Source organism: Plasmopara halstedii, assembly GCF_900000015.1.
Source record: "Plasmopara halstedii genome assembly, contig: Scaffold_3120, whole genome shotgun sequence".
Classification (NCBI taxonomy): Eukaryota; Oomycota; class Peronosporomycetes; order Peronosporales; family Peronosporaceae; genus Plasmopara; species Plasmopara halstedii.
Window position 1 is genome coordinate 1,756,627 of NW_020190023.1, and position 27,037 is coordinate 1,783,663.

General features: G+C 45.4%; 7 protein-coding genes across 7 annotated transcripts; 1 reads left to right on the plus strand and 6 right to left on the minus strand.

The window, feature by feature from the left end:
* Nucleotides 1-22: 22 nt before the first annotated feature.
* PHALS_07911 (transcription initiation factor iif subunit alpha-like) lies at nucleotides 23-1,462 on the minus strand (the record flags this gene model as incomplete). Its single annotated transcript, XM_024721459.1, has 1 exon — nucleotides 23-1,462. One exon carries the CDS (start codon nucleotides 1,460-1,462, stop codon nucleotides 23-25), a length of 1,440 nt encoding a protein of 479 aa, XP_024586555.1.
* Nucleotides 1,463-4,204: 2,742 nt separating this feature from the next.
* PHALS_07912 (uncharacterized protein) lies at nucleotides 4,205-4,471 on the minus strand (the record flags this gene model as incomplete). The annotated part of the gene is made up of 2 exons (XM_024721460.1): nucleotides 4,205-4,346; nucleotides 4,404-4,471. The coding sequence occupies 2 exons, from the start codon at nucleotides 4,469-4,471 to the stop codon at nucleotides 4,205-4,207; spliced, it is 210 nt and encodes a 69-aa protein (XP_024586556.1).
* An 8,574-nt stretch (nucleotides 4,472-13,045) lies between these two features.
* PHALS_07913 (uncharacterized protein) lies at nucleotides 13,046-13,732 on the minus strand (the record flags this gene model as incomplete). Its single annotated transcript, XM_024721461.1, has 1 exon — nucleotides 13,046-13,732. One exon carries the CDS (start codon nucleotides 13,730-13,732, stop codon nucleotides 13,046-13,048), a length of 687 nt encoding a protein of 228 aa, XP_024586557.1.
* Nucleotides 13,733-15,848: 2,116 nt separating this feature from the next.
* PHALS_07914 (uncharacterized protein) lies at nucleotides 15,849-16,726 on the minus strand (the record flags this gene model as incomplete). Its single annotated transcript, XM_024721462.1, has 6 exons — nucleotides 15,849-15,905; nucleotides 15,969-16,044; nucleotides 16,128-16,213; nucleotides 16,270-16,384; nucleotides 16,441-16,571; nucleotides 16,610-16,726. The coding sequence occupies 6 exons, from the start codon at nucleotides 16,724-16,726 to the stop codon at nucleotides 15,849-15,851; spliced, it is 582 nt and encodes a 193-aa protein (XP_024586558.1).
* An 86-nt stretch (nucleotides 16,727-16,812) lies between these two features.
* On the plus strand, nucleotides 16,813-18,010 carry PHALS_07915 (Dynein light chain; the record flags this gene model as incomplete). The annotated part of the gene is made up of 8 exons (XM_024721463.1): nucleotides 16,813-16,906; nucleotides 17,265-17,278; nucleotides 17,345-17,384; nucleotides 17,471-17,541; nucleotides 17,596-17,658; nucleotides 17,728-17,792; nucleotides 17,854-17,882; nucleotides 17,940-18,010. 8 exons carry the CDS (start codon nucleotides 16,813-16,815, stop codon nucleotides 18,008-18,010), a joined length of 447 nt encoding a protein of 148 aa, XP_024586559.1.
* Nucleotides 18,011-18,182: 172 nt separating this feature from the next.
* Nucleotides 18,183-23,275, minus strand: PHALS_07916 (kinesin-like protein; the record flags this gene model as incomplete). Its single annotated transcript, XM_024721464.1, has 6 exons — nucleotides 18,183-20,839; nucleotides 20,906-21,830; nucleotides 21,890-21,925; nucleotides 21,994-22,072; nucleotides 22,131-22,270; nucleotides 22,334-23,275. The coding sequence occupies 6 exons, from the start codon at nucleotides 23,273-23,275 to the stop codon at nucleotides 18,183-18,185; spliced, it is 4,779 nt and encodes a 1,592-aa protein (XP_024586560.1).
* Nucleotides 23,276-25,009: 1,734 nt separating this feature from the next.
* PHALS_07917 (uncharacterized protein) lies at nucleotides 25,010-25,234 on the minus strand (the record flags this gene model as incomplete). The annotated part of the gene is made up of 2 exons (XM_024721465.1): nucleotides 25,010-25,138; nucleotides 25,205-25,234. The coding sequence occupies 2 exons, from the start codon at nucleotides 25,232-25,234 to the stop codon at nucleotides 25,010-25,012; spliced, it is 159 nt and encodes a 52-aa protein (XP_024586561.1).
* Between the last annotated feature and the right edge of the window lie 1,803 nt (nucleotides 25,235-27,037).

Below are 27,037 nucleotides of genomic sequence, written 5' to 3' on the forward strand. Positions count from 1 at the left end.
CAAAATAGATTACGGTGCAAATCTAACGGAATTGAGACTTTAAAACCAGTAGACGACCATCGATCGCGTCTACTTCGACATCGCAAATCGTACGTAAAATGTCCTTGAGCAACGCTTTATCGTTGTCGGTAATAATTAGTTTTTTCAATTTGCGAAGCAGGTCACGTGTTCGCATGCGTCCACCATATCGAATCAGCTCTTGCTGCACACCAGCTTCCGTTAATTTCTGTGACGACGCAGCCGTTGTTTTAGCAGCTTTTGTGGGTGTATCTTCTTTTGAACGACTATCATCTTCCTTGCGCTTTCCAGTGACACTATTACCAGTTGCTGTTATAGCCTTTCCCTTTCCATTCACGTCTACAGCATTGCCTTCTACACCTCCAGCTCCAGACTTGACTTCTATCGGAACATTGTCTCCAACCGCAGTAGAGCGATCACGTATGATGTTTCCACCTAAATCGCGCTTAATCACATCCATATCCTTTGCAGTGAAGTTGTCATCCTCCTCGTCATCATCATCATCGTCTTCCTTTTCCTTCTGGACTTCCAGCATCTCTCCACTCTGTGCGCGCTTAAGCAAATCTTTCATAGCTTGTCCTGTTTCCGTTAACTTTCCTGTTCCTTCCGGATCTACTTCAAACTCGTCCTCATCCGAATCTGACTCCAATCCTTGAGGTTCGTCATGATGGATCTCAGCATCGCTTTCATCGTCATCGAATTTTTCATCAAAATCTCCTCCATCTTCGCCGGTAGCTCCTTCGCCAGCACGAGTCTTAGGCCGCGCAACACGCCGAGGACGCGCTTCCGACGTGCTTCCAAAGATGTCATCACCGTCACTTTTAGCTTTAAGAGAGGCTGATGATGATGAGGCCAAAGCGCCCGTACGGACACGAGGAGCACTCACAGTATCCCCTCCCGTGTCGTTTTTGTCCTCCCCTGCGAGCTTGTGCTTCATCAGCCAGCGCTCGACGGCACGTTTCTTTTCATTGTTCATTTCCTCGGCCTCCTCGAGCGTAAGAGTGCGATAATTTAACGGCTTCTTGAAACGAAACCACTGCTCAACAGGCATAACATTAAATTCGTCATTGTGACGATTTTTGACCAGCAGCATGTACGTGGACGACTGGCCACCCTCGAACGTGCCGTGGAATTTGTTTTTTCCCTCACTGTCCTCAATAACCCAACCGGCCGTGCGATTATCTTTTCGACGGCGCCTGCGACGCTTACGCAGTGCTGGGTCAAAGCCCACCGGCGCATCGTCTTCCTTCTCTTCTTCGTCCACGCGCTCTGGTTCTCGATACATCATGACGGGCTGCGGACACGAGCTAAAGCGCGGAGGATTTGGCACATCAAAACGTGCGATATTGTAGCGTTTAATTGACGGCGTTGCTCGCAGCACAAGTGTTTCCATCTCTGCCCCAGAAGACGTGGTAGAATTGCGAGCGGCAGTCGGACGGCTCATTGGGAATTCTAAAATCAAGATTTGTGATCAAATATTACTTCGTAGATATGACTAATTAAATAGCATTAAGAAAACATGAGATTTAACAAACCAAAAAGTTATCTGATGGATTCGTAGGCAAGACAGCTTCTGATCAATTGACACCAACTTTCTTCTTCAACACGAAAAGGAAAAATTACGGCTATAATCAAATTTTAAATGGATGCTTTCAATCCAAGTTGACACCTTCGTGTTGTGAGCGCCTTGCGTGCAGAGGTGCCAAGGTTAGGAGGTTGACCCGGGCTGAATCGCACAACTTCAACCGCGTTTACAAAAGTGTAGTCACCATGCAAATAAACACATAGACTGGTAACCACTTCTTTACGATCGTGATACGTTCCTTTGCCCTCATGCCAACAGAGAACACTCAAATGAGTTGACGTGAGCGGAGATCGAATAAGTCACCATGGTACCCAGGTGTGCACTTCCGGAACGACATTGCCACTTCATGAACAAAATTTCGACCTCGAGACGCGCAGAACGAAGCGCTCGCTAACAAGGAGCAGTCGGAGCTTTTGCAGATAGCCTTGAACGGGATATCACAAGTAAGCAAGAGCTGCATCGCTTATTTGAAGCGGCAGTTCAAGACAGCTCAAATGTTAAAACATTCAAGAGAACACTCGGCCAAAATCTGAGCAGAGTAAGAGCCCCAAGATGAGCGAAAATTTGACGAAAACCAGTTATTTCTGATTCCGTTGCTGAACACCGCCATGATGTCTCTCGGCGGACCGGAATGAGAAAAAGCGCTGTTTGCACGCGTCAACACAACCTTTCAATATCTCTCTAGAAACGATCCAGCAATCCGTCGACACATTGGTTCCTCCTTGCTCACAAGAAAGTCGATGGATCAGACAGCAACCGGATCGGCACAACGGCACAATCAAGAATCACTTTTGCCAGCGATCATACATTGATCACATCGACCGGAGCAAGGATACAGCGGGGCTGCCGTAGCTTTGCGCTTAGAGGAAGCGTAATTTAGGTCATCGACCTTACGTTCTTCACAAGAACCAGTACGAGTGTAGCGGATCGCAATCCGCTACCTCCAAGAGTAGTAAGAACCTTAACTCAAGGCTAATAATCTCTTCTGTTTAAAATGTAAAGTGTACTTATTTGTTTTATCTGCGGCAAAGCCGCCTAATTTTATATGTATAGATTTTCCTGAAAAAAATCTAAATACATGCATAATTACTGGCTACCCAGCGCACGTACCGAATTCTTATTTTTGGTGCAGTCACACCATGCTCATCTCGTGTGACACACACCCCTTGTTACCAGGGTACGTGTAACCCCGTTACAAAGGACGTGGATAAGGCGAGTACTACCGCGGACAGCGTGGGCGTAATGGGATTACCCGTTCGTATACACGCACTTACTGAGAAAGGCTTAAACCAGTAGACACGCTTCACCGCGTGTTGCCCACTTCCAGCGAGCCATTGATGTACGTGAACGAGGAGGAAATGGTCAAGCAAAATATTTTTATGGCCAATAAGTCTTGAATCTTCCCTAAACTGATACGTGGCTTCAACTCTAACATGACAGAATTAAGGAATATACAACTATGCAGAATTTACAACCATTTCTACACGTGACCCATAGAGTCAACCCCGACTGAAAGTGGGTTTACCCATATTCTCTTCGAACTTTAGGCGACTCTGAGTCTCAGTATTTGCGATCCCACATAGCGCTAACGACGAGCTCAGAGCAAACCGCGCCTCAATCCGAGGATGTGAAGGCGCCTTCGCCACCATCGAACTAGGGTAATGCTCCGATTTTACGTCAAAAAGCGCTTCCGCACGTTGAGCCAAAAACTGGCACCTTGGGCGGATGACGACTGTTCAGATAACCAGTGTATTTGCGCTCCCGCGAAATTGATCGACGCCGGGAATTTCACGACCGACGTGGTGGCAGTTTGACGAACTCATTAATCGATTAAAAGCTCTAGTGATGGCTCGAACCGCGTATTTCCGCGCCAACGTACCGATTATATTATACGTGCTGGTGCGGGTGTGTATCTGTTCTTGTTGGGATAAGTAGCTCATGTCGATTAGTCTGGGATCCAGATGGGGGGTCCAAATTGAATCGCATTCATCCCGTTGAATCGTCTCCAGGAAAGCTTGGTATACATCCTTCATGTTGCAAATAGTTTCAAATGATTCGTTTGTTACTTCTGCGTCGTAGGTTCTCGTCTTACTGGTATCATGTTTATCCGCAAGCTTGCATGAACGATGAATATTAAGACACTCTGTAGTCTGATCACAAGAGGCAAAGATCCGTAGCAAGTCTTCGCCACTTACGAACGCGCAACCGCTCGTGTGGACAACTGTCTGGCGTAGAGGCATTCAGAGATCAGTATCGAAGACGCATTGGTACCTGTATCGTCAAAGGAAGTACCTCACGATCGCAGTTTGGGGTGAAGGCTTTATGTGGACTGTTTGCTGCTGCCGTGAGGCTAATACAGTACGGGGAATCGCTCGACGCCTTCACAAAGGACAACCTCAAGTTATTGATGCTACTGAGCGTCGACAGATAAAGTTAATTTTTTAAAATATGCGCGCCGGTGAGGCGGAGTCTGGATATCTGTTTTTTTGTTTATTTTCATCTTGCTTGTTGTCATTATCTGAACCTCCAGCTAAGAAAGCGCACCAACGAGACAAGTTGTATCGGATGTGCGATGCATGATATGTGAGCAATATATTCTGCTCAAAGCTTTCCCTTCCCGTCACGATTCAGCACTGCACACTTGTCCCTGACAAAATTCCTAGCGTCAAAAAGCTCTTCCAGTTTCGCGCCAATTTGATCGTCAGTGTTGCTTTTCGGAAAAATTATCACGCCGTGAAGATTGCTGTGAGGCTTGAGATCTTTGTCGTCTAAAACGTCAAGCTCATGTATCTATGAGCACCGCGGTCGGTCCAGATGTCTGTCGTGAGGCAAAAGTAGCTGGTCTAGCTTGTGTAACCTTTCACTCATGTTTTTGTGTCGTTTGGTATACCTTCTCGAACCTAAGTTCGACAAGAGAAAATATCATTGATCTAACCAGAGTCATTAAGAAGATATACATATTTTCAAAAGCTTATCGTCATGGACAATTGAAATGGAGCGCTTTTGGTGGGCGATCTACAAAGCGAGGGCCGTAAGAACTGGCTGCTTTTAACCACAGTGAGAGAGATCGAGCTGGTCATCGATCGCGACAATCGTTCAGACGACTTCATTATTATTCCTCATCTCAGGTTTGAATGTCACATATACGATCACCAGTCGATTGTGTTTTTACGTCATGGGCTCCACGACGGTATTGTATCCAGGGCTATTAGTGAGAACGGTATCGCAATAAATGCATCTGGCTTAACTTGCCATGATTGCAGCATTAATCTTACGGTACTTTTTTCCAGAATATATACGATTCTGTTTCTGTACATTGTTAACGAAATGTCATATTTGTATTCTTTTCACGCCTCTACTATGGGTAAACTCATCATTTAAAGAAAGGTTTAATTGTGCGTTGAACATTGAAAAATCGGTCATGGGATGGTAGCTGACCTGATATAGAATGTACCCTAGCCGCGTTTTGGCAAAATCAATCGCTGAAATAGTCAGACAAGACATCTCTTACGATTTGTGCAATTTATAAAAAGCTTCAAAGGTTTCGATCTGTCGCACAAAACACATAATAGTAAACGATTTCGAACAGAATCGAAATATGATTCTTCTAATGTTATCTCATTTTTAAGAACTGGTCCGATGTACAAATCAAGTAATCTCGCGTGAACACTGCCTCTTTACTGTATGACAACGAATGCCATCCAGACACTAGATCGATGCAATGCCCTGATTTGAATGCCGACAATAGCTAATTGCTTGTTCAGGCAGCTGAGGGTATAATCCAGTTTTCTCCTTCTAAATCCGGGACCAATGACGAAGCTAGAAAGTGTACTTCAAGAATAAACGTAATGATTCGTTTAGTGTTTTGTTATAATACTTTGCCATTTGCCACCCCCCAACGTATAGTATGCTCCAGCCAATTCGTTGCAAACAGTAATTGTCTACTTAAAATTCTCGTAGGTGTAGTAGTGTGACATCGACCATACCAACTTAACTAATAAAATCATACTTTAGGCTAATGCGTCGTAAGTTTTTCGAGAACTGGCTTCGCATCTGACTTATCGAAATATCCATTTTACAGAACCACTTTATGTACCTGTTACAGCAATGCTCTTCATGGCACAAGTATGTACAGCTCCACACCACAGCGAGCTGGGCGGCGATCCTGGGAAACGAATTCCGGATTCATTTAACTGGCGAGTTGGTAACATGCCTACATTTCTGCCGAATGAGCTCCAAAACTTCGAAAAATTCAACCATAAATGTATCGAAAATTGGTTTTCGTGATTATCTTGTTGGCTATAGTGTGGGTGTCTACATTTCTTAGCTAGATCTTGACGAAGTTGTACCTGTTCAATTTAATCCATACTTCAGATGTGGCAGCGCGTCAAGCTCGCGCTCTTTATGCGTGGCTGCACCTTCACAAGAAGCTACTACGTGGTGGGACTGCCAGTAGTTATTCATTTAGTTTGGTTCTATTATTTGAAAACCTTTAGATTAAGATAGAGGTGGTTCTGCCGCAAATAAAACAAAAGAAATACAATTTACAATCTAAACGGAAGAGTGTGTTTGCCTAAGGTTAAGGTTCTAGGTAAGCGGATTGGGATTCGTTACACTCATCCTGGTTCTAGTATAGAATGTAAGGTCGGTGGCCTTAGCTTAGCTTCCTCTAAGCAAATAGTTACGGTAGCTCCGCTGCACTTGGTAGCACTTGTAGTCAATCGACACCTGATTCGTTACGACTGATCCTCTGTGAGGATGGATCAATTTTCCCATTTGCCCCAGAGCATGCAGAACGGGCTCAAGAAGCTGATGTCCCTGCTTGGCACTAAGGGTATGCAACACCTTTCTTCGCAAGAACCTGAAGCGATAAGCGCGCACCTAGAGGCGTCTTCAAGCTATGAAACTGCTCTGCTAGAGCATTTTGAGCAGAGGATGGCGGCGGTCGACTGTGTCCACGAACCCAGCGTCGGCGACAGATGACTCCTCCCGATCCGGGCCGCTCATGGTGAGCGTTAAGACCATATAGGGTAAGGATAGAGTTAATCTACTCCATTGCATAAGAGAGGCTGAGATGGCTATGGTAAGTATGGAGTCAATCTCCTGTATTCGGTAAATGATGCTGAGGTGGCTATGATTAAGATGGAGTTAATCTCCTGCATTGGGTAAGAGAGGCTGAGATGGCTATGGGATCCGCCATGCTCCAGAATGAGCAACAGCGCGTGGCGCTAGCTATCTTCAAGCACGGCGGTCGTGCGCGAGAATGGGCACTGACGTGCGGTACTTCGGCTAAAGCGGCGTTTCCCATCTGGGCGGAGCTGAAGCTGCAGCTGTTACGAGTGTTCTCGATGCCCAACCAGGCATATCGAGTGCAAATGCCTTTTTGTCGCCCGACAGGTAAAGAAGGAATTGGTGACTTTGTCCAAGAGTCGCGTACTCTCATAACCGGCCGATCCCCTCCCCGAGGCGGTCACAGTGATCGTTTTTATGGAGGGCCTTCTCACTGGCGTGACCAGAAAGGAAGTCTTTCATGTGCATCCTCTTCTTTTGAAGAAGCAATGATTGTGGTATTGAATGCCACATTCAACTTTAAGTCGGTACGACTTGGTTGGAATGCACACCCTCAGAGCTCGTTGAGCGGGCCTGAGCCAATAGATCTCAACATTTGCTGAGAAAGAGGAGGGAGAGCTTCGAGCTGCCGAGCAGCATTTGAACGCACGACGGTGTTTTGTTTGTGGAGCCACTCGACGCCTTCAGAGTGGTTGTCTTCTTTGCAAGGTGCGTAACGTTTCGTCGAGCCGACGTCCCGCTTCTCACCAGTCTGGTTTGTCGCGGGGAAACGGGAAGACCCAGTAGGTTCGAAGCGCGCTTCTCGGCAGTGGCCTGGGAAGCCAGAGGGTCATAAGCAGAGCTTAAGCTATGGCCCTGAGCCGCAAATAGGTAGAGGGCAGCAGGGCGCAGCCCCAAAGAGCTCCGTGCTCTTGAACACGAAACGTGTAACCAAGCCGGGCTTACTGGTCGTAAAAGCGACCGTGAAGGGCTTTGAGAAGCCATGGAAATTCCTTATCAATTTCTAGGCCTCGGGCAATCATGCTCGACACTCCACGATCGAAGGAAGTCTGCTATAACGTTGGGGACTTGTGCCACGGTGCCGAGAGTCTCTGTCGACCTCGAAGTCAAGCTTCTTGACTTTGACAGCGTGAAACGCCGCTTAGTCTTAGACTTGGACTCAAAAGATGACCTTATCCTTGGCATGGCATGATTGGAACACCATGAGCCATAGATTAGTTAAGGGTCGAAGACCTTGAGCGCTACACGCAGGTCTCCTAGTGGAGCTTTGGTGAGTAAGAACCCGCCTCTGCTAGGAAGCGGAAGCGCTATTGGAACAGGGACGGGGCTGGAACGTCCGTTCGCTGCATGCCAAGAGTGGCATGGCCGGCCAAGGGCCGAGGCATTGAGGGCAAGGCCCAGTGATGCACGGGGAGTGGCACGTAACCCAATGAACACTGCTCACGTTACGAAGCTATTGCTGCTTACCAATAGTGGCAAGGTCGGACGAGGTCCGAGGCATCGAGGGCGAGGCCCTAGTGAGGCGCGTGGAGTGTTACGTAATCCACTGAGCACTGCTCACGTTTTGAAGCAGTTGCTGCATGCCAAGCGTGGCATGGTCTGAGGCATCCTGGGCAAGGCCTTTCTGATGCGCGTGAAGTGACACGTCATCCACTGGACGAAGACTGCGGAACTAGCAGCTCTTTGTCGGATGTTGTTAATAACATCAAGGCTCAGTTTGAGCAGGGAGTGGGAACACTGGACGTCGCTGAGTATGCGCGTTCCCCCTGGTCTTGAAGAGATGTAGAACCTCAAAAGATAGAATAAGGCGATGCCCTATGTTAACAGCGAGACGCAGGACGTCTAAACTGATCCAGGGTGTCGCTCCCGAAGACGGTACCACACAGCTATATACCCTTGTCAACGTGAGAGGAAGACGGCGACGTCACCCTCGAGGCTATTTCCGCGGTGGGTGCTCTTCTTGAGCTGGACGAGAGGTCGTTCGAAGAGTCTGGCGGTGCCTTGAAGGCAGGCGACATAGCCGAAGTGACCGAAAGAGGAGATCAACTCATCGTCGCTTCTGGATGAAGCTGTCCTGGAGGACACCAAAAGGGTGCTGAGCGCACGAAGGAATCTTTGATGCTGAAGTAGGATCCATACTATCCTTAATTGAGGGGGGATTCAAGACGCCGCCTCCAAAGACCCGCCGTCGCTCCTACCTCCGGACCGAGATGTGCGTCGTGAAATTGACCTGATTTCGGGAACCAAATACTTCGTAACGCGCCAACGGCTCCTGCCGAATGAGCAGTGTGACGTCATTGACACCATCTTCCGTGCAAAGAACGACGCAGGAATGGTGCGTGAGAGTAAGTCTCTATATTCGACACCCACTTTTTTTTCGGAAGCCGAACAGCAAGTAGCGTATCATTCACACTGATTATTTGCAAAACGCTTCCACTATTTCAGCACTAACGACGATTCCTAGAGAGGATATTCTCCAGAACTATATGACTGGCTGTACAAAGTACGGCGTACTCGACTTGGCCGATCAATATTACCAATTGCTCATGAGAGCGAGTGATATTTTGCTGGTAGCGATGAGTACTCGGAGTGGCATGCTCTGGGGGTGGCTGGTGATGCCCCAAGGGTTGTCAAACGCACCAGCAACGTGGAATCGTCTTGTGACGCAGCTGTCCAGGCCTCATCAGGCGTATGCACAGGCATACTTGAATGAAATCTTCGTCCACAGTCGCACGAGGCACAAGAGGACGATTGTACAGAACAACATCGTCCGTTTATAGCGGTGCTCGAGTGCATGCGCACGAATACGCTGTATGCTAATACATGTAGGTGCATCTTCGGAGCTGGAGAAATCCCCTTTTAGGGTATTTTATAGGGTAAACGTGGCCTTCGAGAAGATCCCGCAAGCGTCAAGGCCATTGTGGACTGGCCGATTCCATAGAAATAATAAGGATTTGCACATGTGGCATGTCCTCGCCAACTACTTGCATAAGGATAGCGAGAATTATGCGGAAAGAGCACGGCCATTGTCGAATCTCCGTTGGAGGGTGCTGTTATACTGAGCATCGGGAGGCTTTTGACGGGGATCGACAGCCTCCTTCATCCACCAATACTGCATGAAGGTCTGTTGCCAGACCCCGATCGTCCTTTTAGTACACCTATGATTTTTTCATCGGCTGTGCACTGCGACAAATAGACGTTGAAGGGCGAGATCGGGTGGCCACGTTCGAATCTCGCCAGCTTAAGAATGTGGAGAGGAACTACCTAGTCAGCAACAAGGACATACTTGAAGTATGCACTTGTCAAGGTCAGGGTCCACTGCTTGGCTCCAAGCCGTTTGCGATCTGCACAGATCATGCATCATTGCGCACTGCGACTTAGTCACCTCACCTCTCGCAGAGGATGAGCATGTGGCTCTCATTCTTTGCAGGTGAAGTATAAGCTAGGAAAGGAGAATGCTTTGGCTGACGCAATGTCACGCATCACGAAGTCCGGACTATGAGCTTGCTCATGCCATGACGGTGACGCCGTCAGTGACTTATTTGATCTGTGCTGCATACGCTTGTGATGATATATATACGTAGCGCTCCTACGGGCTCACGGGAGCAAGGAGTTTGGAAACTCGGATAAGAAGTTGTCGTCGCGATTGCACGCACGGTTGCACCGTTGAATAACGGGCTGCTGTGTTATAGCACCGATTCGACGGATACGCCACGACTTGTGGTTACTCACGATGAGGATTTGAATTAACGTAAATAACTATGAGGCCCACGATATCCCATTCAGTGGTCATCTCGGTCGTGTACAGCTCTGTGAGTTGCCACTACTGGTAATACAAGCTGTACAAATAGACGAGCACACGTATGAGACGTGTCCAAGGATATAGCCCTCGTCAAATGCGGCGGCGCCGCTGGCCAGTATACCGGTACCCTCCGGGTGTTGGTAGTCAAAGCGTATGGACTTTGGGTTTGGCCTGCCGAAGGAGTCGGCTAGCAACTCCGGTGTGGTGGTTTTTGTCGACCATTTGAGCAAGATGGATCATCTTGCGGCGGTGCCAGACACCATCCACGGTGTGGGTACAGCGACGCTGTTTGTAGTTCGTGTCTTTCGACAATATGACTCTCGGAGTCAATCGTCTGGCAGAGACCCACGATTCACTGGGGAGTTTTAGTCGACAATCTCCAGGTCGCTGAGCACCAAGTTGACTATGTCAACAGCAGACCATCTGCAGACCGATGGTCAAACTGACCGCGTAAATCACGTCGCTGAGACGCGAAGGGCGTCTCAGCGTCTGTGCATGAAATGCCGAGGCGCTGGAGCGCCATGCTGCCTCTTGCGGAGTTCGTTCTGGACAATGCAGTGCATGCGTCTGCTGTTCTACGAGAGCTTGCTCTTTTATCTTCGCGTCCTGCTGACGCCGCCATTCCTGGCTCAGGGTTTGGCGGATTAAGAATAACTAAGCGGCTAGCTGATGTCAGCCCTCTCGCTGTGCGTAAAGGAGTCGAAGACTTACTGTCTACCAGACTGAGCATCCTACGACGTGCTCGCAGAAAGAATATGCAGTCGAAAGAATCAAGAGAAGTGTTGCAAACAATGAGGTTAGAGACTTTTTTCAATGCAAAAAGCATTCCTTCACATACAGTTTCTGCTGTCTAGAAGTCTATTGGGCCTTTTTAGCTTGTGGCCAAGCGGGGTCTTGTGTATACTCTAAACCTTCCGGGAAGGATGCGCACTCACCCGGTGTTCTATATGGGCTTACTTAAGCTGTATCGGGATCCGACACAAGTAAACGCGGAAGTGTTGGCACCGGGGCGGCGCCCACAGGTGCTCGACCACCTAGAAGCTGATCCAGCAACCGGTTTTGAGCACGGAGTGCAACGATTTCCGTTTCCGACGGCGCAAGGCGCTTCACCAATGCACGAAAATCAACTCGACGGCTAAAGGTCGCTCCGACAGAGCGCGATTATCCTCTACGTGAGGGAGTCGGTTCATAAAGTGCTTCAAACTCTCGACGACTTCCGTACAGCAGTACGCGACCTCAGCATGATGCTCAGCGGAGCCACGATGTCGACTGTCTTGTCATCAAGAGCTCGACGCGCGGAAATATATGCTCCATCCATGAGATCAGCCTTTTAATGTAAGCCCAGGCGTTGGTTTGTTATACAATCCATACACCATGTATCCTATGAACAGAAGTGTCGCCGCCGCTGATTATCGCCAGTGGCATTACCTTCCTGCCATCGACTTTGGTGGTCAGCACAACTTTTATTCTCATAGAAACAACTCAGTGGTTTTCAGCAAAACGTGACGTAATCCAGTTGTAGCCATTGTTGTGCACCGCAATTTTTCTAAATAAACAGCAGATTCGTCCATTAGCATTGTGCTGGAAAAAGGAACACAAGTTGATTTGAGTTTGGCCAAAAACTTCATGTACTCAAATGCACAATTCAGTAGGGCTTCATCGGACAAAGTTGCTAGATAAAGACGGAACAAGAATCGATTGCGTTCCATAAACTTGGTCACTCCGATGCCTTGAACTTTTATTCTTCAATTTTTGCTCGTTTGGCGATCACTTGAGCAACGTGGCGAATGGTTTTCAGCTCACACGCTCTTTTGTAACTTTCACCTTCAATAATTTCATCATCATGTTCAATACAGATGCCAGTGCACTCGCCGCTGCTTGAGCGATTCATTTTCGGGTCGTAGAGGGAGCCTCAAGAATTGAGAGCGGCTCGTCCACTAGGTCCGCACCGTCACGGGGATTCGAGATTTTGTAAGACCCGGGGGAGCTCTCACTTCTTCGCAGCCCGTGTAAGAATGCCATTGTCGCGATCACGAATCCAATCTATTACTTCCACTTTCATCGAGTCATCAAATGCCTCCCGCTTCGACACTACGTAGTGGAGGCACTGCCAGCACACACCGCCACAGCGCTCTATCAAGGCGGCGTTTTATCAAGTTAGAGCGTAGCCCCCCATAATTGGCCGCACAATAATGAAAACTTAAGTAGAGCGAGTACGTTAATTTTATATCTGTTTCACCACATCTCATCATATTCTTCTCTGGGTATTATAAAGTGTTCACAATCAGACAGATGTGCAATGTCAATTTCGTACAATTGTGCGTAACATACATCCTTCCTGGTCTACATCTTCTTAGAAGAAGCGAGAACGCCACGACAACATAATCAAATGGAGGTATGTGACAGCCTAGTTTAACTATGTGACCCGTACAGCTACGTCAGGAGAAACAAACACCAGCTTATAATCATGCTTACATATCAAACGTTTTTTACTTAACTTAAGAAGTCTATCATTTTAACTTTCATTTTGTACTACGTAAAATACTCTTATGTAGAGTAGCACATACTTTTCAATACTCGGGTGCACGGCGCTCTTCAAGAGGAGGAGACTCGCTCCCGTCCGAAAATGTATCAAATCTCCGCTTTCGTCTAGCACGGATCACCGGTCCGCTGTTGCTGGTGTTACTCAATGATTTAAGCTTTCGATTCCTTAAATACGTGAGAGCATTGCGCAGCTGAATTTTTGTAGGCATCGGGTCCGGATAGAACGCGCCGTGTTGGTGCAATGCAACGAGTTTTTTGTAAATAGCCATAGGCTTAACCTCAGAGTCCTCGTATAGCATCTGCACAATGTGAGTTTTCATCCCTTCAGTCACATGAGTCTGCAAAGGCTCAGCCGATTCGTGTTCATCGCTCAAATGCTGATACGCCTGACAGATAATTCCAGCAAATGTCAGCTGACACGTGGACATGCGCACTTGCACGGGGCACAGACGTAGCAAACCATGTTCGTCTAGCTTATTACCTTTGGGATGACATAATGCAGAGGTGCATCTGGCCCACTGGACCTTCATTTTGTGTTCCGTATCAATGCCAAGATTTTCGTGCTTCATTGTGCAGTTGACAAGGTGTGTATTAATGATCGCGTTGCGCTTAAGTGATCGACGAAACTCGTTCAGCTCGACCTCACTCTTGGTCTCGCCAATGATATACCAGCCACCGTCGTCTGGATTGTGTAGCAGACGTCGAATATCCATTTTGAAAGCTGATTAGAAGAGTTGTCGGTTGAGAATTGACGCGTTCAATTATAAAATGAGCGATCGTAACACCAACAAATATGGTCGGACGCTCGTCACACTCGAAGCTCTAGTCAAACGCACTAGCGTCTCTTGCTTGTGACGAAACTTATGTTTCTCGCGTAGGTTACGAGCGAATGAAGCGGTGCCACTTGGCGATCGATTTCGTGATGAGGCGGCGTGAGCAAATAAATTTGTGGTAAATTGCTTGCCAAATAGACAGAAATCCAAAAAATGAAGAATTTCCCCACCGAAGAGCAAATTGTCGAACGCGCTCCGGGATGTGATGTGCAAAGAACACGAGTGCTCAGCTTTGGATTACCAGTTGACGGCAAATGCACCGCCTGTGCGCGTTTGAAGATAGTCTGATGACAGCAGCGTAGACAATCCACACTTTCGTTGTCGATCAAACTTTTACTGTAGCGATCTGCACATGTTGCCGTCTGCTTACATATACATGTGCTAACAATCAAATGATGAGAATTTTAAGCTTATGAGACTCCGCAGTTTTGAGCCCAACGGATTAAGAATCGCTTGCATTAAAAAAAAAATCCAGTTATCAGCCAAAGTGGTTTACGTTTGTGAATATTTGCTCGTTATCATGCGTAAGCACTGTTTAATGAAAACTAAAGGAATTAATCCACGTAAAATATCGATGAACGTTTCGATATTTTTGTTCACCAGTTGACCTTGGAAGAAAGAAGCTGAATAAATTAAGCGATTCTTCAAAGATGGGATCGCTATCTCGCGATAGCAACTACAATCTCGCGAGGCTCTGTAAATTGCTTTCTTCATGGCCGTTTTTCTTCATGTATGTTAGAAAGCAATTTCTGGAACAAACAGTGCGAGAAAAGAGCGAGTAGTTCTTACAACCTGATACGATATCGTCCATCCTCTGATCGGCAGTCAGATCCGGTGCTAAATCAGATGGTTGAAACTCTTGTATTTATAGTCGTCGGCGGTAATTAAGCAGCTTATGGAATAATTTCTTGAGGCTACATGAAAGTTTGGGTGGTAATGTGAGAAATACAATTCAGATCCCACGATTTGCTCGTGTGGTTGTGTGGAAAAAATCTGGTCGCCTGTTGGTAATTACCTCCATGCAGCGCTTAAGTGAGCACTACTACCAAAGTGTATTGTCGCAATGGTGTCATATATATTGTAGAGATGTTATTTGTGTAGAGAAGCTGTGCTGCACACTGATGAATGTGACATTCATGGACCTTGTTTGCCAAGGCTTTTTCGTGACAAGAAAAACATAAAAACGCCATAGCATAAATGACGATTAGTGCACCTGGGCGGGCAATCAGTATTTAAAAAGGCTCTGATTGCCAGCCAACCGTATCAGAAAACGAGGACTTTCAGAAAGGAGGGAGACATGGTGAATGGTAACCCCCTCCAGATTTGCTGCAGAGCATGTTTAACATCAATCTTCACTCATTCCCTAGTCCTTAATATATTTTTTTACGTGTCAGCCATTCGTCCTTCTGCAAGAGAAGACACAATTTTCCATGACTGCATATGGAAATCAGTGAATGGCCTATTGGGACAGTCCTTAATACGACTGTACTATCCCTCACGTACACTCGCGCCCAGATTGACTCGTGTAAAAGATTAACGTCAACAGTATGCTGTTAATGCTACTACGCATGCCAAATTTTGTTAAAACAAATTGAGAGAGAGACAGTTGATTTTCGGAGCATCTGGCCTAGAAGGCGCTGCAATCTTCTTGTGAGCGGGTTGTTGTGCTAGATAGCATGCACCTTTTAAGCTCGCAATAAAACAGACAAGTGCTTTTGCAACTCAGCAAAACTACCACTATCTTACAGTATAGCAGAGCTCATCTGTCAGTTCAATGGATGGATAGTGTAAAATGTCACAGTAACACCGAAATGAGAGGTTCAGCATTAATTCAGCATCGTTTCTTTCATCAATATAATTATTTGAATAACATATTTTTGTTTTCTATTTTATTGTTGATTTATCTGTATGGAAATATTGAGCTCGGTAATTTAAAATGATGTAAGGAAATAATAATATACTAAGTCAACAATATGAAATCCTGTACTTCCTCACTTTAAATGCTCGCTTGCAACTGCAACACAAGAGCATTTTCAGTCTGTTCGATTGCACGCTGCAGTACACGTTAAAACTGTATATCCTTCTGGATTTCTAGCTTAGTGATAGAGTTGCGTACCTGATGCAGCTGAATTAGCGACCTTAGCTCCTCAGCTGACAATCGTTCAAGGTACGATCCCTGCAGCTTACACAAACTAATTGAAGATAAAGAAAGAACTTTTAAACGTGAGTCATCGAATACAAATGAAGAAATACAGGTGGGAATCTTTTTCCAAACCGTGTTTTGAGATCAGCAAGTTCTTCTTGCAGCTCTGCTACATGACTGGAATTGGTATTTCTTAATGTCATTGTCAAACTACATTGCTAGTAGCTAGTGTGTCAGTATTAACAGCTCATCAGAAAGTAAATGTTTCACGCACCAGAGCAAAAAGTAGCCAAGCTATGGTGATGAAAATAACAAGTAATAGCGCACAGGATCGCAATATCGTAATGTCATGAAAGAATCTTGACATATCTGATGCTTTTTCTTCACACCTGTTCAACCTATTGATCATGAACCATAGGATTTAATTACAATATTTATGGCTTACCATTTTGTGTTTTCGTGTAGCAATCGACTCAGACGAAATGCCGATGGAGATCCTGAAAGCAGTGCTACAAATGCTAAAGATAATAGAGCCACTGCAGCGTGAAGCTTTGGCACCGTGAAGTTGTCAAATATCTAACATGATACTTCAAGTCACAAATTTTGTTGATTACCAGTCGTGACAACGAAAGCTCCGCTGTCGCACCATCCTCAACACACTTATATTGATCGTGCGGATACATTCGCATGAGGTCCCTTATAAGACCAAACAACACTCCAGTAAGAGACATTATCCATGGTGGTTTGTGATGTAAGTAAGGCTTCAGTAATATTGTAGAAACAGGCAAATATTCAGTGAGAAGGATATTTTAACAAGATGAAACATTCTTGTCGCCAGCGGTTGGAGCCAGCACTGTACGCGCACACTGAGCTGTCGAATGTTTCTGCTGACACGAACACATTTCCGGATCGTAGATTGATGGCATCTGCCCAGCACATTCCAGTCATAACTCCTAAGAGCATAACAACAAGAGCTTTTTCTCCACTTTTTTGTAAAGCAACCCAGCACATCAAAAGTACAGATTTCGTTGCGTCGATCCAATTTTTCTTTCGCGTTTCGGCCCTTCTAGCGTTTATTAATTGCTTGTTGCTTTGTCTTACGCGTACTTGAATAAAATCGCCGCTACTTTCCTTCTCGACAAAATACCGCGTTGTTGTCATCGCTGACGTCGAGAGCATATTTTCCTCGTCCAATTGTTGAAACATCTCATCAATAGCAGACGGTGATAAACTGATTGTACTATCACCATCACCTGAGTCTATATCAAGTTTTCCTTGTTCTGGTTCGTCGGCCTGTGTATCTGGTGAAACAGCTTGCGAATCATTCATCTGAGACTTTGCCTTCTTAGCTTTCAACTTCCACGGAATCTGCTCGTTATTGTATTATAGGTTTGATCTCGTCGTGAACCGTCACATAAGCCTCGAATCTCGAAATATGTTGAAAGATACGTGCTATGACTTTCCTTTGCTTCAAGATGAAGTGAGCTTCATCGTACAGGACGCTGTACGAACGGTTCTTGAAGGGAATGTGTACGACAATACGAAGGTGAACAATTTAAAGTTGTTAGGGGAAATGATCTGCTGACAACTTTTGCAATAGGCTAATGAATGGGTGAACTTGGTGACAACTGCGTGTATTGCAGACTTGAAGCGTCTTTGTCCGGTCAGATTTTCACGTTTGCGATATACTACGGAATATATCATGGTGATCCTAACCTTTTTACAACGGCAGAATTTCAAGTACATTGTATCGTGTTTTATTCGACAACGTAAAGGTGCAGGACTCGAAATCGGCAGGTAACGAACTACTTATCGTTTAAATGTGTCTGCACAGTTTATTTATCCTTTCGTATGTTAGTTGCACGTATTGGGACGATAGATCGGATGGTTCGTGTACAACTTGATACTGTAGCGATTTTTATCTTATCACTATCAATGCTAAAGGCTCTTGTACTGTGCTGTGGGAGAATGCTACCATTACTACGGTCCTTTATGTCTACGGCTTAGCAATATAACTTCTGGAAGTGAGGCATATATGAAGCGTGCGTGCTAGCTGTATAGAAAACTGCTTCTTGTTTTGCTAGATTGACATTCAAAATCTGGAGTTGTGATTTTGACTTAAACACGGATATCTATCGGTTGAAAGACCTTTTATGATTTTGTGTTATGACTGATTAACGGCACCTCTTAGGCTGTAAGTGCGGGTGTTTCTGCTGCAGAAAGCGTAGATGTAACGCTTTGCCGTGCTTGAATCTTAAGTGGATCGATCGCAACCAACCACGCTCGCATCTCAGCAGCTGTCGACGCCTGTAGCCACCATACTGTGCACTGCTTCATTGGATTCACGCACACAAGACGAAACGAGAACGGCACATCGGCCGAAGTTGCCACAATAAGCCGACAGAGTGATAAATCCATGACACCAGTCTGTTGTTTGCGTGCAAAACTCATATACGCATACAGAAATGGTCGCTTTAAGACAAACCATTGTCGTTCCCACGACACTTGGTGAGTACCAGCTTTTGGAGATCGCACTGTAGCACCTCCTAAAGGTGTTACAATCGCGGCCGCTGTCTCTTGATCAAAACATGATAGCGAAAGCATAAGAAATCCACTCATTTCACCTCCTAACTGATCGCCACCGATCAATTGCGTTGGTTCCGACACGAAATGAATAATGTGTTGTCTTAGCTGAAGTGAATCATCGACCACAAGGGACTTGTCCGATGAGTTTTCGACGGTCGTTACTGCTTCAGAATTCACGACTTTACCCGTAAAAAGGTTCATGAGAAGGTCAGCTCGCTTCTGGTAACGGAGATACAGATCAGGCGAGTCAAATTGTACGCATTCAAATGCACAAGCAACTTCGTCCTTTTTGTTGTCGAGCTCGCATAGACATGCATTCACTTTGGACGCTGTCAAAGGTTCAGAATTATCCTGACTTTTACCTGATGGTAAGTTCATGAAAGTCCACACTTTTTGCCGCAACCGTTCTAATTGCATCGTGTTCTCCAGTCGCAGCAAGCCATTGATGTGGTGAGCGACAACGTATTCACTGATTAAAGCTGCATCGTTGGATTCATTTGAAGAGTTGGAATCGTCGTCTTTAGGTACTTCTTCCACCATAAAGTCAGCAGCATACCATGTACCAAGTCGATAACTGCGACTGTAACTTTCTTTCGCCCACCACACGGTACGTGAAGCCTCCAAGTTGCGAGTAAATCTTTGAGCAGCTGAGACGTTGCTTCCACAGACCTTAGTCACCAAGCTTTTCGAGATCGCAATCGGTACTTTTGACCAGCGAGTTGTAAAAGCTATTGCAAGACGATATGTCGAACGAGTCCCAGCTGTGTTAATAGGCTCTAGGTCACTATCCGGAGCATGTTCCCAGCATAAAGTCGCACAGAGTGATCGACTTGAATCATTCACTCCACAGTCACCCCATAAATTAAGTTTTTTCCATTTGCTTGAGTCCAATTTGAGTGACTCATTCTCGTTCGAAGCACTTTCTTCGTGATGTGCAGATTTTGGTAGCATTCGTTGCGTTGTCTTGCCCATTACTCTTGACATTGAAGCCATTCGATTGACCGAAGGGGCGTCTGGAGCTGCAATGCGAACTTGAACGATCTTAGATAATGCAAAAGGCTGCTGATCCGATTGTATCACGCGCACGAGTATGCGTCGAGAGCGATTTGCATGAAGTCGTAGTGCACCATCAGGTTTTACAGCAACAGGATGATATAAACCGTCAGCTTCTCTTTCTTCGACATCGACAGAGACGTAAAATTCGACCTGCTGAGACTCCATTTGCGTCTGATCAACGAAATAATTCAACTTGACATCATAGCCCCAAATTTCTACCAGCAATGATTCGTTATTAGCAAATGATTGATAAGTCGGGTTTTTCTTCACGTTAATGGATGTATCGAAGGTATCATTGATCAAAAATGTCTTCTGATCGTTTTTCGCTTGCGTTGGGGGCACTCGGGGCGTCGAGAAGACCTTTGGCATGTCCTCTTCGTCAGATGAAACTTCGTTATGCTCGAAATTCCTCCTTTTAAATGCTTTTGACGCTGTCTCTTTGAGTGTGACGAAAATATTGGACGCAGAAACAAAACTCTTAGTGTCAAATTCCATCTTATCGAGATGCACTCGAATACGATGGAGCGAGTTCGTGGTATCTTTTGATGACAAAATGCCTCTCTTTTTACCTGGTTGAGCCGACCCCTGAATTGCCTCCAACCGCGTCTGAAGATTGCCAATAAAAGTTGCAGAAAAGTCGTAGACCGCGACAGATAAAGGCACAATTGATTGTAATTCTTGAGCTGGAAAATAAATCTGTCCATACCCGAGTAAACGTAGCGAAGACATTATTTGGGTTTGCGGTTTAACAAGAACTTGCTCAGTCGTTGCATGCTTTTCATTCTCGCATTTAACTTCAGTAACTGGTACATCACTTTCCGTAACAGCACCTGGTAGACGAAAAGCAGCAACTTTAGAAGGATCTACAGGAGCTTGTACATCCTGAATCATCGGACTTGTCTCGACAGTGTAAGACACGACATTTTCTAAAGAGGCGGCAAATTCTCGTAAGAATTGAAGTTTCATCTCGAACATCGTCCGATCCCACTGTATGGTGCTGCAGCAATATCCTTCAAGCCTTTTCCTGACAGTAACACTTCCTTCGGGTCCCACCGCAAATGTAGTATTAAGAACATACTTCGTACAAATTGCATTTGCTTCGTCTATCAGCACTTGGAGCTCGCGATTAAAGCCAATTTCTACTCCCAGCGGTTGCTCAACTGCCTCTGCGATTCGTGGCGTCGACGGTGCATATCCAGGCACTGAGTCACAAGCAAACACCTTAGTAACTAAGTATCCGACGAGCATTGAACATTAAAGCAACGTACCATGAATTCGAAAGCAATAGGGTTTGCCAAGCCGCACTTGGTCACCATGATGTAGTTTCATAGGCTGTTCTTTACCGAAGTCTAGAGACTCTCCATTGACTAGAACAATTGCTGTGGGATCTAGTGACTCAAGCTCCACAATGTATTCAGTCAAATTGTTTTCACTATTCGAGTCTTGTTCCTTCAGCACTCGTGTACAAGTAAATCGAGCATGTAGAGGTAATATTTGACTCACTTCGCCTCCAGGAAGTTTACAAATCTGCATCACCGATCGTTTGCCACTCGAAAGAGCTAAAACGATTTCAGCAGCACTGACTGGTTGAGAAGTTTTTCCTCTAGGAGTTGATGGAGCGCTCTTTGGATGATTTTTTCGACGTCGCAACATTGTTGAAGTCCATGATCCGCGTCGTTTTCTTGGCTTGTAAGGCATTTCGCTAATTTCGATCGACTGTTCATCATTTTCCATGTGGTCTGAAGCGACTTCAACAGCCTCGTATTTTGTCATGTCGGGGCTTGGATCAGACCCGAATAACGTTGTGCCCTCCACGAGAACATACGCAAGGGCTTCACCAGGTACCAAGTTGGCGCTTAAATTTACAAGACTCGGGAGGCTGTCGCTCAAATGAATGGCACAGCGTCCAGTACTTTCACTCACTGGCATCTGTTGTGAGCGAAAAAAATCAACCTCTTTCTGCAACTCGGCGTAAAATGATTCGTGCTCGACCAAACAAGCAGCAGTGCTGGAAGTTCTATGTTCTATGCTCGGATTAGCCTCATGTCGTGCCAGTTGCAATCGTAACTCTTCAATTTCATTGCGAAGCTGTCGTATGATTCGAGCATTCTTGTCTTCGTTTACAACTGCACGATTCATCACTTTTTTCGCGGACTCTGCATACCGCAACGTGCTCATTGTCTCGTCGTAATTCTTTGAGAGAAGAGTATTCATTAGTACGATATGAAAAATATAAACATACGTCAACTTACTTCTGAAGAAGGACTGATCATGGCAAGCATAGTTGTCTATCATATGGATACCATACAGTATCGATAAAAACATGTAGTTTCTACCGCAAGAACTTAGAACCAACCTTCGCGTTTCCTCCTAAACTTTCCTTTAACAGCCACGTAAGTGTGCTATCTCGATAAGGGATCCTGTCTGACGCTTGTCTGTACAGACAGTTTGTTTGCATTAGCACTATTATATAAATTTAGAGATAAAACATACTTGCTGAGGGCTGAGATGACACGTCCTAGCGTGGTGAGGCTTTTGTTAATCATAGCGCCCTCTTTCAACCGATCACCACTAGTACCCGACACATTCGCACGTTCGGAACCAGCAAGATCAATCATACTGATCTTTGAAGTCTATAAGCATTGGTAAGGAATCTGAGTAAGACTCTGGCCTTTTACAAGTTTCAATTCTACAACCTTTTCATTCGCGCACTGTGAAATTGGGTCGAACGATGTCTGAGTAAACGTAATCGTAAAAACGGCGTGTGAGCGTGATGACACAGCATTCATTAAAGTCGAAGCGACTGTCCGTAGCTTCTCTCCTGCAAGCATTTCGTCCGCAATGTCAGCATACGATGTCACTGACCGAATACTTAGTCCTTCCACAAATGGGCCTGTCACTGGATGTTCTCGCACTTTGAGTGCTCGTCGACTTTCCACGTCACTTTGAGTATGGTTCGCTAATGACGATCTTTGTTTCTCTGATATTTCTGTATCAAGCAGATCATTTACCTTTTCCTTGTATATCTCACAATAGCTCACATGAGCACTATAGATCGTTCTTTTCAATCCATCTTGATCGTGAAATATACTTTCACGCTCTCTTCGAGCTTCAATCTCTTGAAATAATGCTTCACATACTCTAGGAATGACCCCTTTCCCACTAGCAGTTTTATCACCAACCATTGTATGCGTCTTGCCACTACCCGTTTGACCGTATGCGAACATGGTACAATTAAATCCTTGAAATGCTGACTCGATCAATGATTGCCCCATTTCGTCAAAAATGAGTTCCTGATTAGGTCTCTGTTTCTCTTCATCCACATCATGGCCATTGAAGAAAGAACCAAAACACCGATCAAATTGAAACGTGCGGCATTCCCCGGTGACATTCGCTGCTGATATAAGTGAAGAACTCAATGCGGGACCACTTCCCCCCGAACCTGCCGCTTCAAGAACTGATGGATCCGAAAATATAGCAGGATTTACTACTTGAATTTGAGTACGACTGACGCCCACTACAATCGGCGTGTTAGCTTGCCGCTCTTTGTCATTAAGGGGGCGGGCGCGCACCACGACTTTAATGGCGCAAGGACCGTCGTCGTCCGTAGACGGACGAAGTGACGAGCGCTTGAGCATTTTCCAGTCAAAAGAAGGGAAGGCGATAGATCTTTTTCTGGACTGAGCGTGTAGTTTATTTACTACACACAAAGTAGTTGATGGAAGTACGTACGCCTCTTCATGAACATCTTGCGATTACTTCTAATGACTATGCTGGTATCGAACGTATCTATTCGTCAGAATTAGCGTCTTCTAAAATTATCATAACAACGTGCCGGGTTATACAACGAAAATAGCGACAACAAAGTCTGGATTTTTTTTTGTAAGTCAGATTATATGTAGAGATTTTGTTAGGTTTAATAACTTAATATAATCGATATATCAAACAAAAGAAATTTATTTTGGAATAGCTGACTGCATATAGCGGTGTCTTTAGTCTTTCAGTTCGTCTCGTAGCAACAATGATTACCAAGGTCGCGGAAGTAGCTAAACCTCTATGTGTCGGAAGGATGTTATGGGAGATATACCCACTGAAGTTGTAGCATGTCAAACATTAACATAAAGACAAAGTTTTGCTCGGGGACCGAGGCTTAGCATGAGTGCATGAACACCAACGACAAGTAAGATTGAAACGTGCAAATGATACTGCGGTAGGATTTGGCTGTTAAGGCTAAAGTGCACCTGATGGAGCTTCTTAGAGAGTGGTGGGGCCTACAGCCCAGGGCTGTTGATTGTTTTCATCAAGTACTCAGATCGTGGAAGGTTCTGATATTTTGAGAGCGTCTTGCCGGTACGTACGATGCGCAACTGTCGACAGCACACGGGCGCCTTGGTATAAAAGCGTCCTATGAGGGGAGACTGATAAAATTGTCGAATAATCGTTGAAATTTATCATTAGAGCTAAAAACAGCTCGAGGTGCTGTTCACGTAAGTTTGCGATACGATCTTACCAAGTATGGCATGACCGAGCCAGGCTGGAAATCGAAGAATCGAACACTTCTCGCTTAGCGGAGTTTTGGTGAGTCGTGTACCCACCACTGCCAGGATACTGAGCGCTTTGGCGCTTATAGGAATTAATTTTGGCCGAATTATATATTGCTAAACACCTTGAGCTAGGCACGAAGGGCGGGAGCGGCTGTGGGTCGCAATCTCCAGATGAGCGCGGAGGTATCGAGTATTGTGCGGTTTCCGGAGTGTGTCCTTATTCATCACAGCTGTATGGTAAAATTTTAACCCGAGTGCATGTGGATTGAATAAGAGCAGCTGTATGTTGCGGTCGCGAGTTGACTGTAGGTCGCGAGTTGAACAGCCAGGATTTAATGCTATTAAGGATACATTATCGTTGCCTCGATGCGTAACCGTACTGATGACTCGGCCTTTCGTGTGGATCAGTGAAGCTCCCGTAGGGGTGGTGGCTAGAACGATTATCTGCTCATGAATGAAGTGACTGCGTATCTCATGACTTGCAAGTCTCGCCTCATTAGGCTCTCGTCAAGTCGGAAGGGCTAAGATGTGCAAGCAACTGCATCACCAAGTTGGCAAGTGAAATACTGAGCTCATGATCGAGTGATTTTGAGTTTTTGTCTGACAATGTCCGTTGTTGAGAATACTGGGTGTGGAGAGTGGGGCATTTATCCTCAAAGATCCTTTGCAATCTTGAAGGAATCTCATGACGTAGTGCCAAAAGACCCGCCATAGGTTTTGCCCTTGGATCGAAAGGTTTGTCAAATTGATACGTTAGTCCAAGCGTATCATTTTTGTACAAACCTTGTTGCGTAATTATTGTGTACGTTTTTATGACAGCATTGACACTTAATGTCGTGTGAAGATTCGCTTAAAGGATAGAAATACTCGGCGCCAAAAGTCTGTATCAGAAGGCCTAATACCGCTTGCTGTTAGACAAATTGCTGTTAGATCTTCTGATACGACGTTAGACACCATCTGCAGGCTTAAAGTAAGCATAACAAAGCTGTGATTCTTGCATTATTAACTATTTTTAGAAAAGACCTGCACATAATAGTCAGTCTTACCATGCATGTTCAATTCTCTTTTTTGGATAGTAGGTTGATGTTGTAACTGCCATGAGAGACAGTGCCAATCTATTGCATTAAATACGCCGAACAAGATGCTCTGAGAGTATTGCTGAGCCTTAAGGGCTACCTACAACTGCGATGCCCAACCGTCAGGCCGCATCATGCATACGCACATACCTGTTCAAACGATTTCTATCCAGGCACGAGTAATCAGATGTGGACATCCACGATAGAATGTTGCGAATAGCAAATGCGCTTCGATAATGCCTCGCTGAGGAGCGAGATGATGGCGACACGAGATTGGTCAATGTCAACAACCAAAAGAAACTGAAGGAAGTGTTTTAGTATGGCCAACTTCTTACTGCAATTCATACCGAAATGGTACGGTCCTTCAGGATCCGGATCGGTCATTTTATGTTGTCTGCGACGCTTCGAACGTTGTCATAAACTGTTCTCCGATACGATTCAATGGGCATGAGCGCATCATTGAGATCGATTATTGTCAGTCTAAAGCAGAAGATAGGTTGAACAAAGTCATGACAAGGCGATACTTGCTATGTAGATGTTTCTTGCCCAGTTCATGGTACACCTGCTGGTCGCTATGACATTTGTGATTTATACAGATCATTCGTCGTCGCGCCAAGAGACGCCATAACCACATCTCTGTCAGAAAAAAGCAAGATGTTTATCCTCATATCTTCCAGGTAGCGTATAAGCCAGGCTAGCTGAATGTGGTGACGGATGTGCTTTCCTGTCGCCCGTACTAAGAAGTGTTCGATGTTATGATGGTGGCGACGTGCACAAGCAAGGCGAGAAGTACGACTAACAGGTCAGACGCGACATGTGGTGCATTGTTGAATTCTTTAGTAAGCAAGGATACTTTTGAGCCTTACGAAGCACGATATGACATTAATCCCGAGGTTTTTTGTGTTACAGCACTTCCGACTCGATTGTCAACGTCTGGTGATAGATACCCTATTGTGGTAGTAGGTGACCATCTTAAAAAAGGTAAGACATGCGATTCTGCGAGGAATATATACCTGTGGGCTCAGTATATGTAATCGGGTAAGCACGCGCGAATAATGTCGACAGAGTTAACTCTTGCCGTACGCCGGATACAGTCTATCAGTATAAATTTTTCTGGTCTACTAAAAAATATAACCCTGGCTTCGTGATCTTTGGACCATCTGAGCAAGTTGGCCTAAATCGCTGCTGTCAGCGACACTGTTGCCGGTGAGGATACCATTTACAGGCTAGATGTATCATGACAAATGTTTTTTGTTTTCACAGCTCGCCGGTGACCATAGCTCCAGATCAATATCGTTTTTCGCAGCAAAATTACCGCGCATTTGTTCTGGGGGCTTGGTACCGAATCAAACATACCAACTATTGAGAACCCGCAGGCAGATGGTCAGACAGAAAGCATTGATCGCAGGGTGAGTGAGAATTCAAAAGCACCTTTATGGTGATATCGCGGTACAGGAGAGGAATGTTAGCATTTGGATCTTGCATTGAATAAATCAGCGCATGCCTCATAGATTGCGCCTGGTTCTTTATCACTGATATGTGAGATCCCGCCGCGAAGTAGCTTCGTTTTTGGTGAAAAAGCGGCTGTCAATTTGATTTGACTTGCTAATAGCACCTTATACCAAAATTGAAGAATTCATCTCGTCGAAATTGAGTGCCATGCGTCCAGTTTGCGACATTAATATTGAAAGTTAGGATGTGCAGTAGATGGTAGAGGCAGATGATTCACACATAAAATGATGCGGGTGAAAAGTTTGATACTACGCTAAAACATACCCGG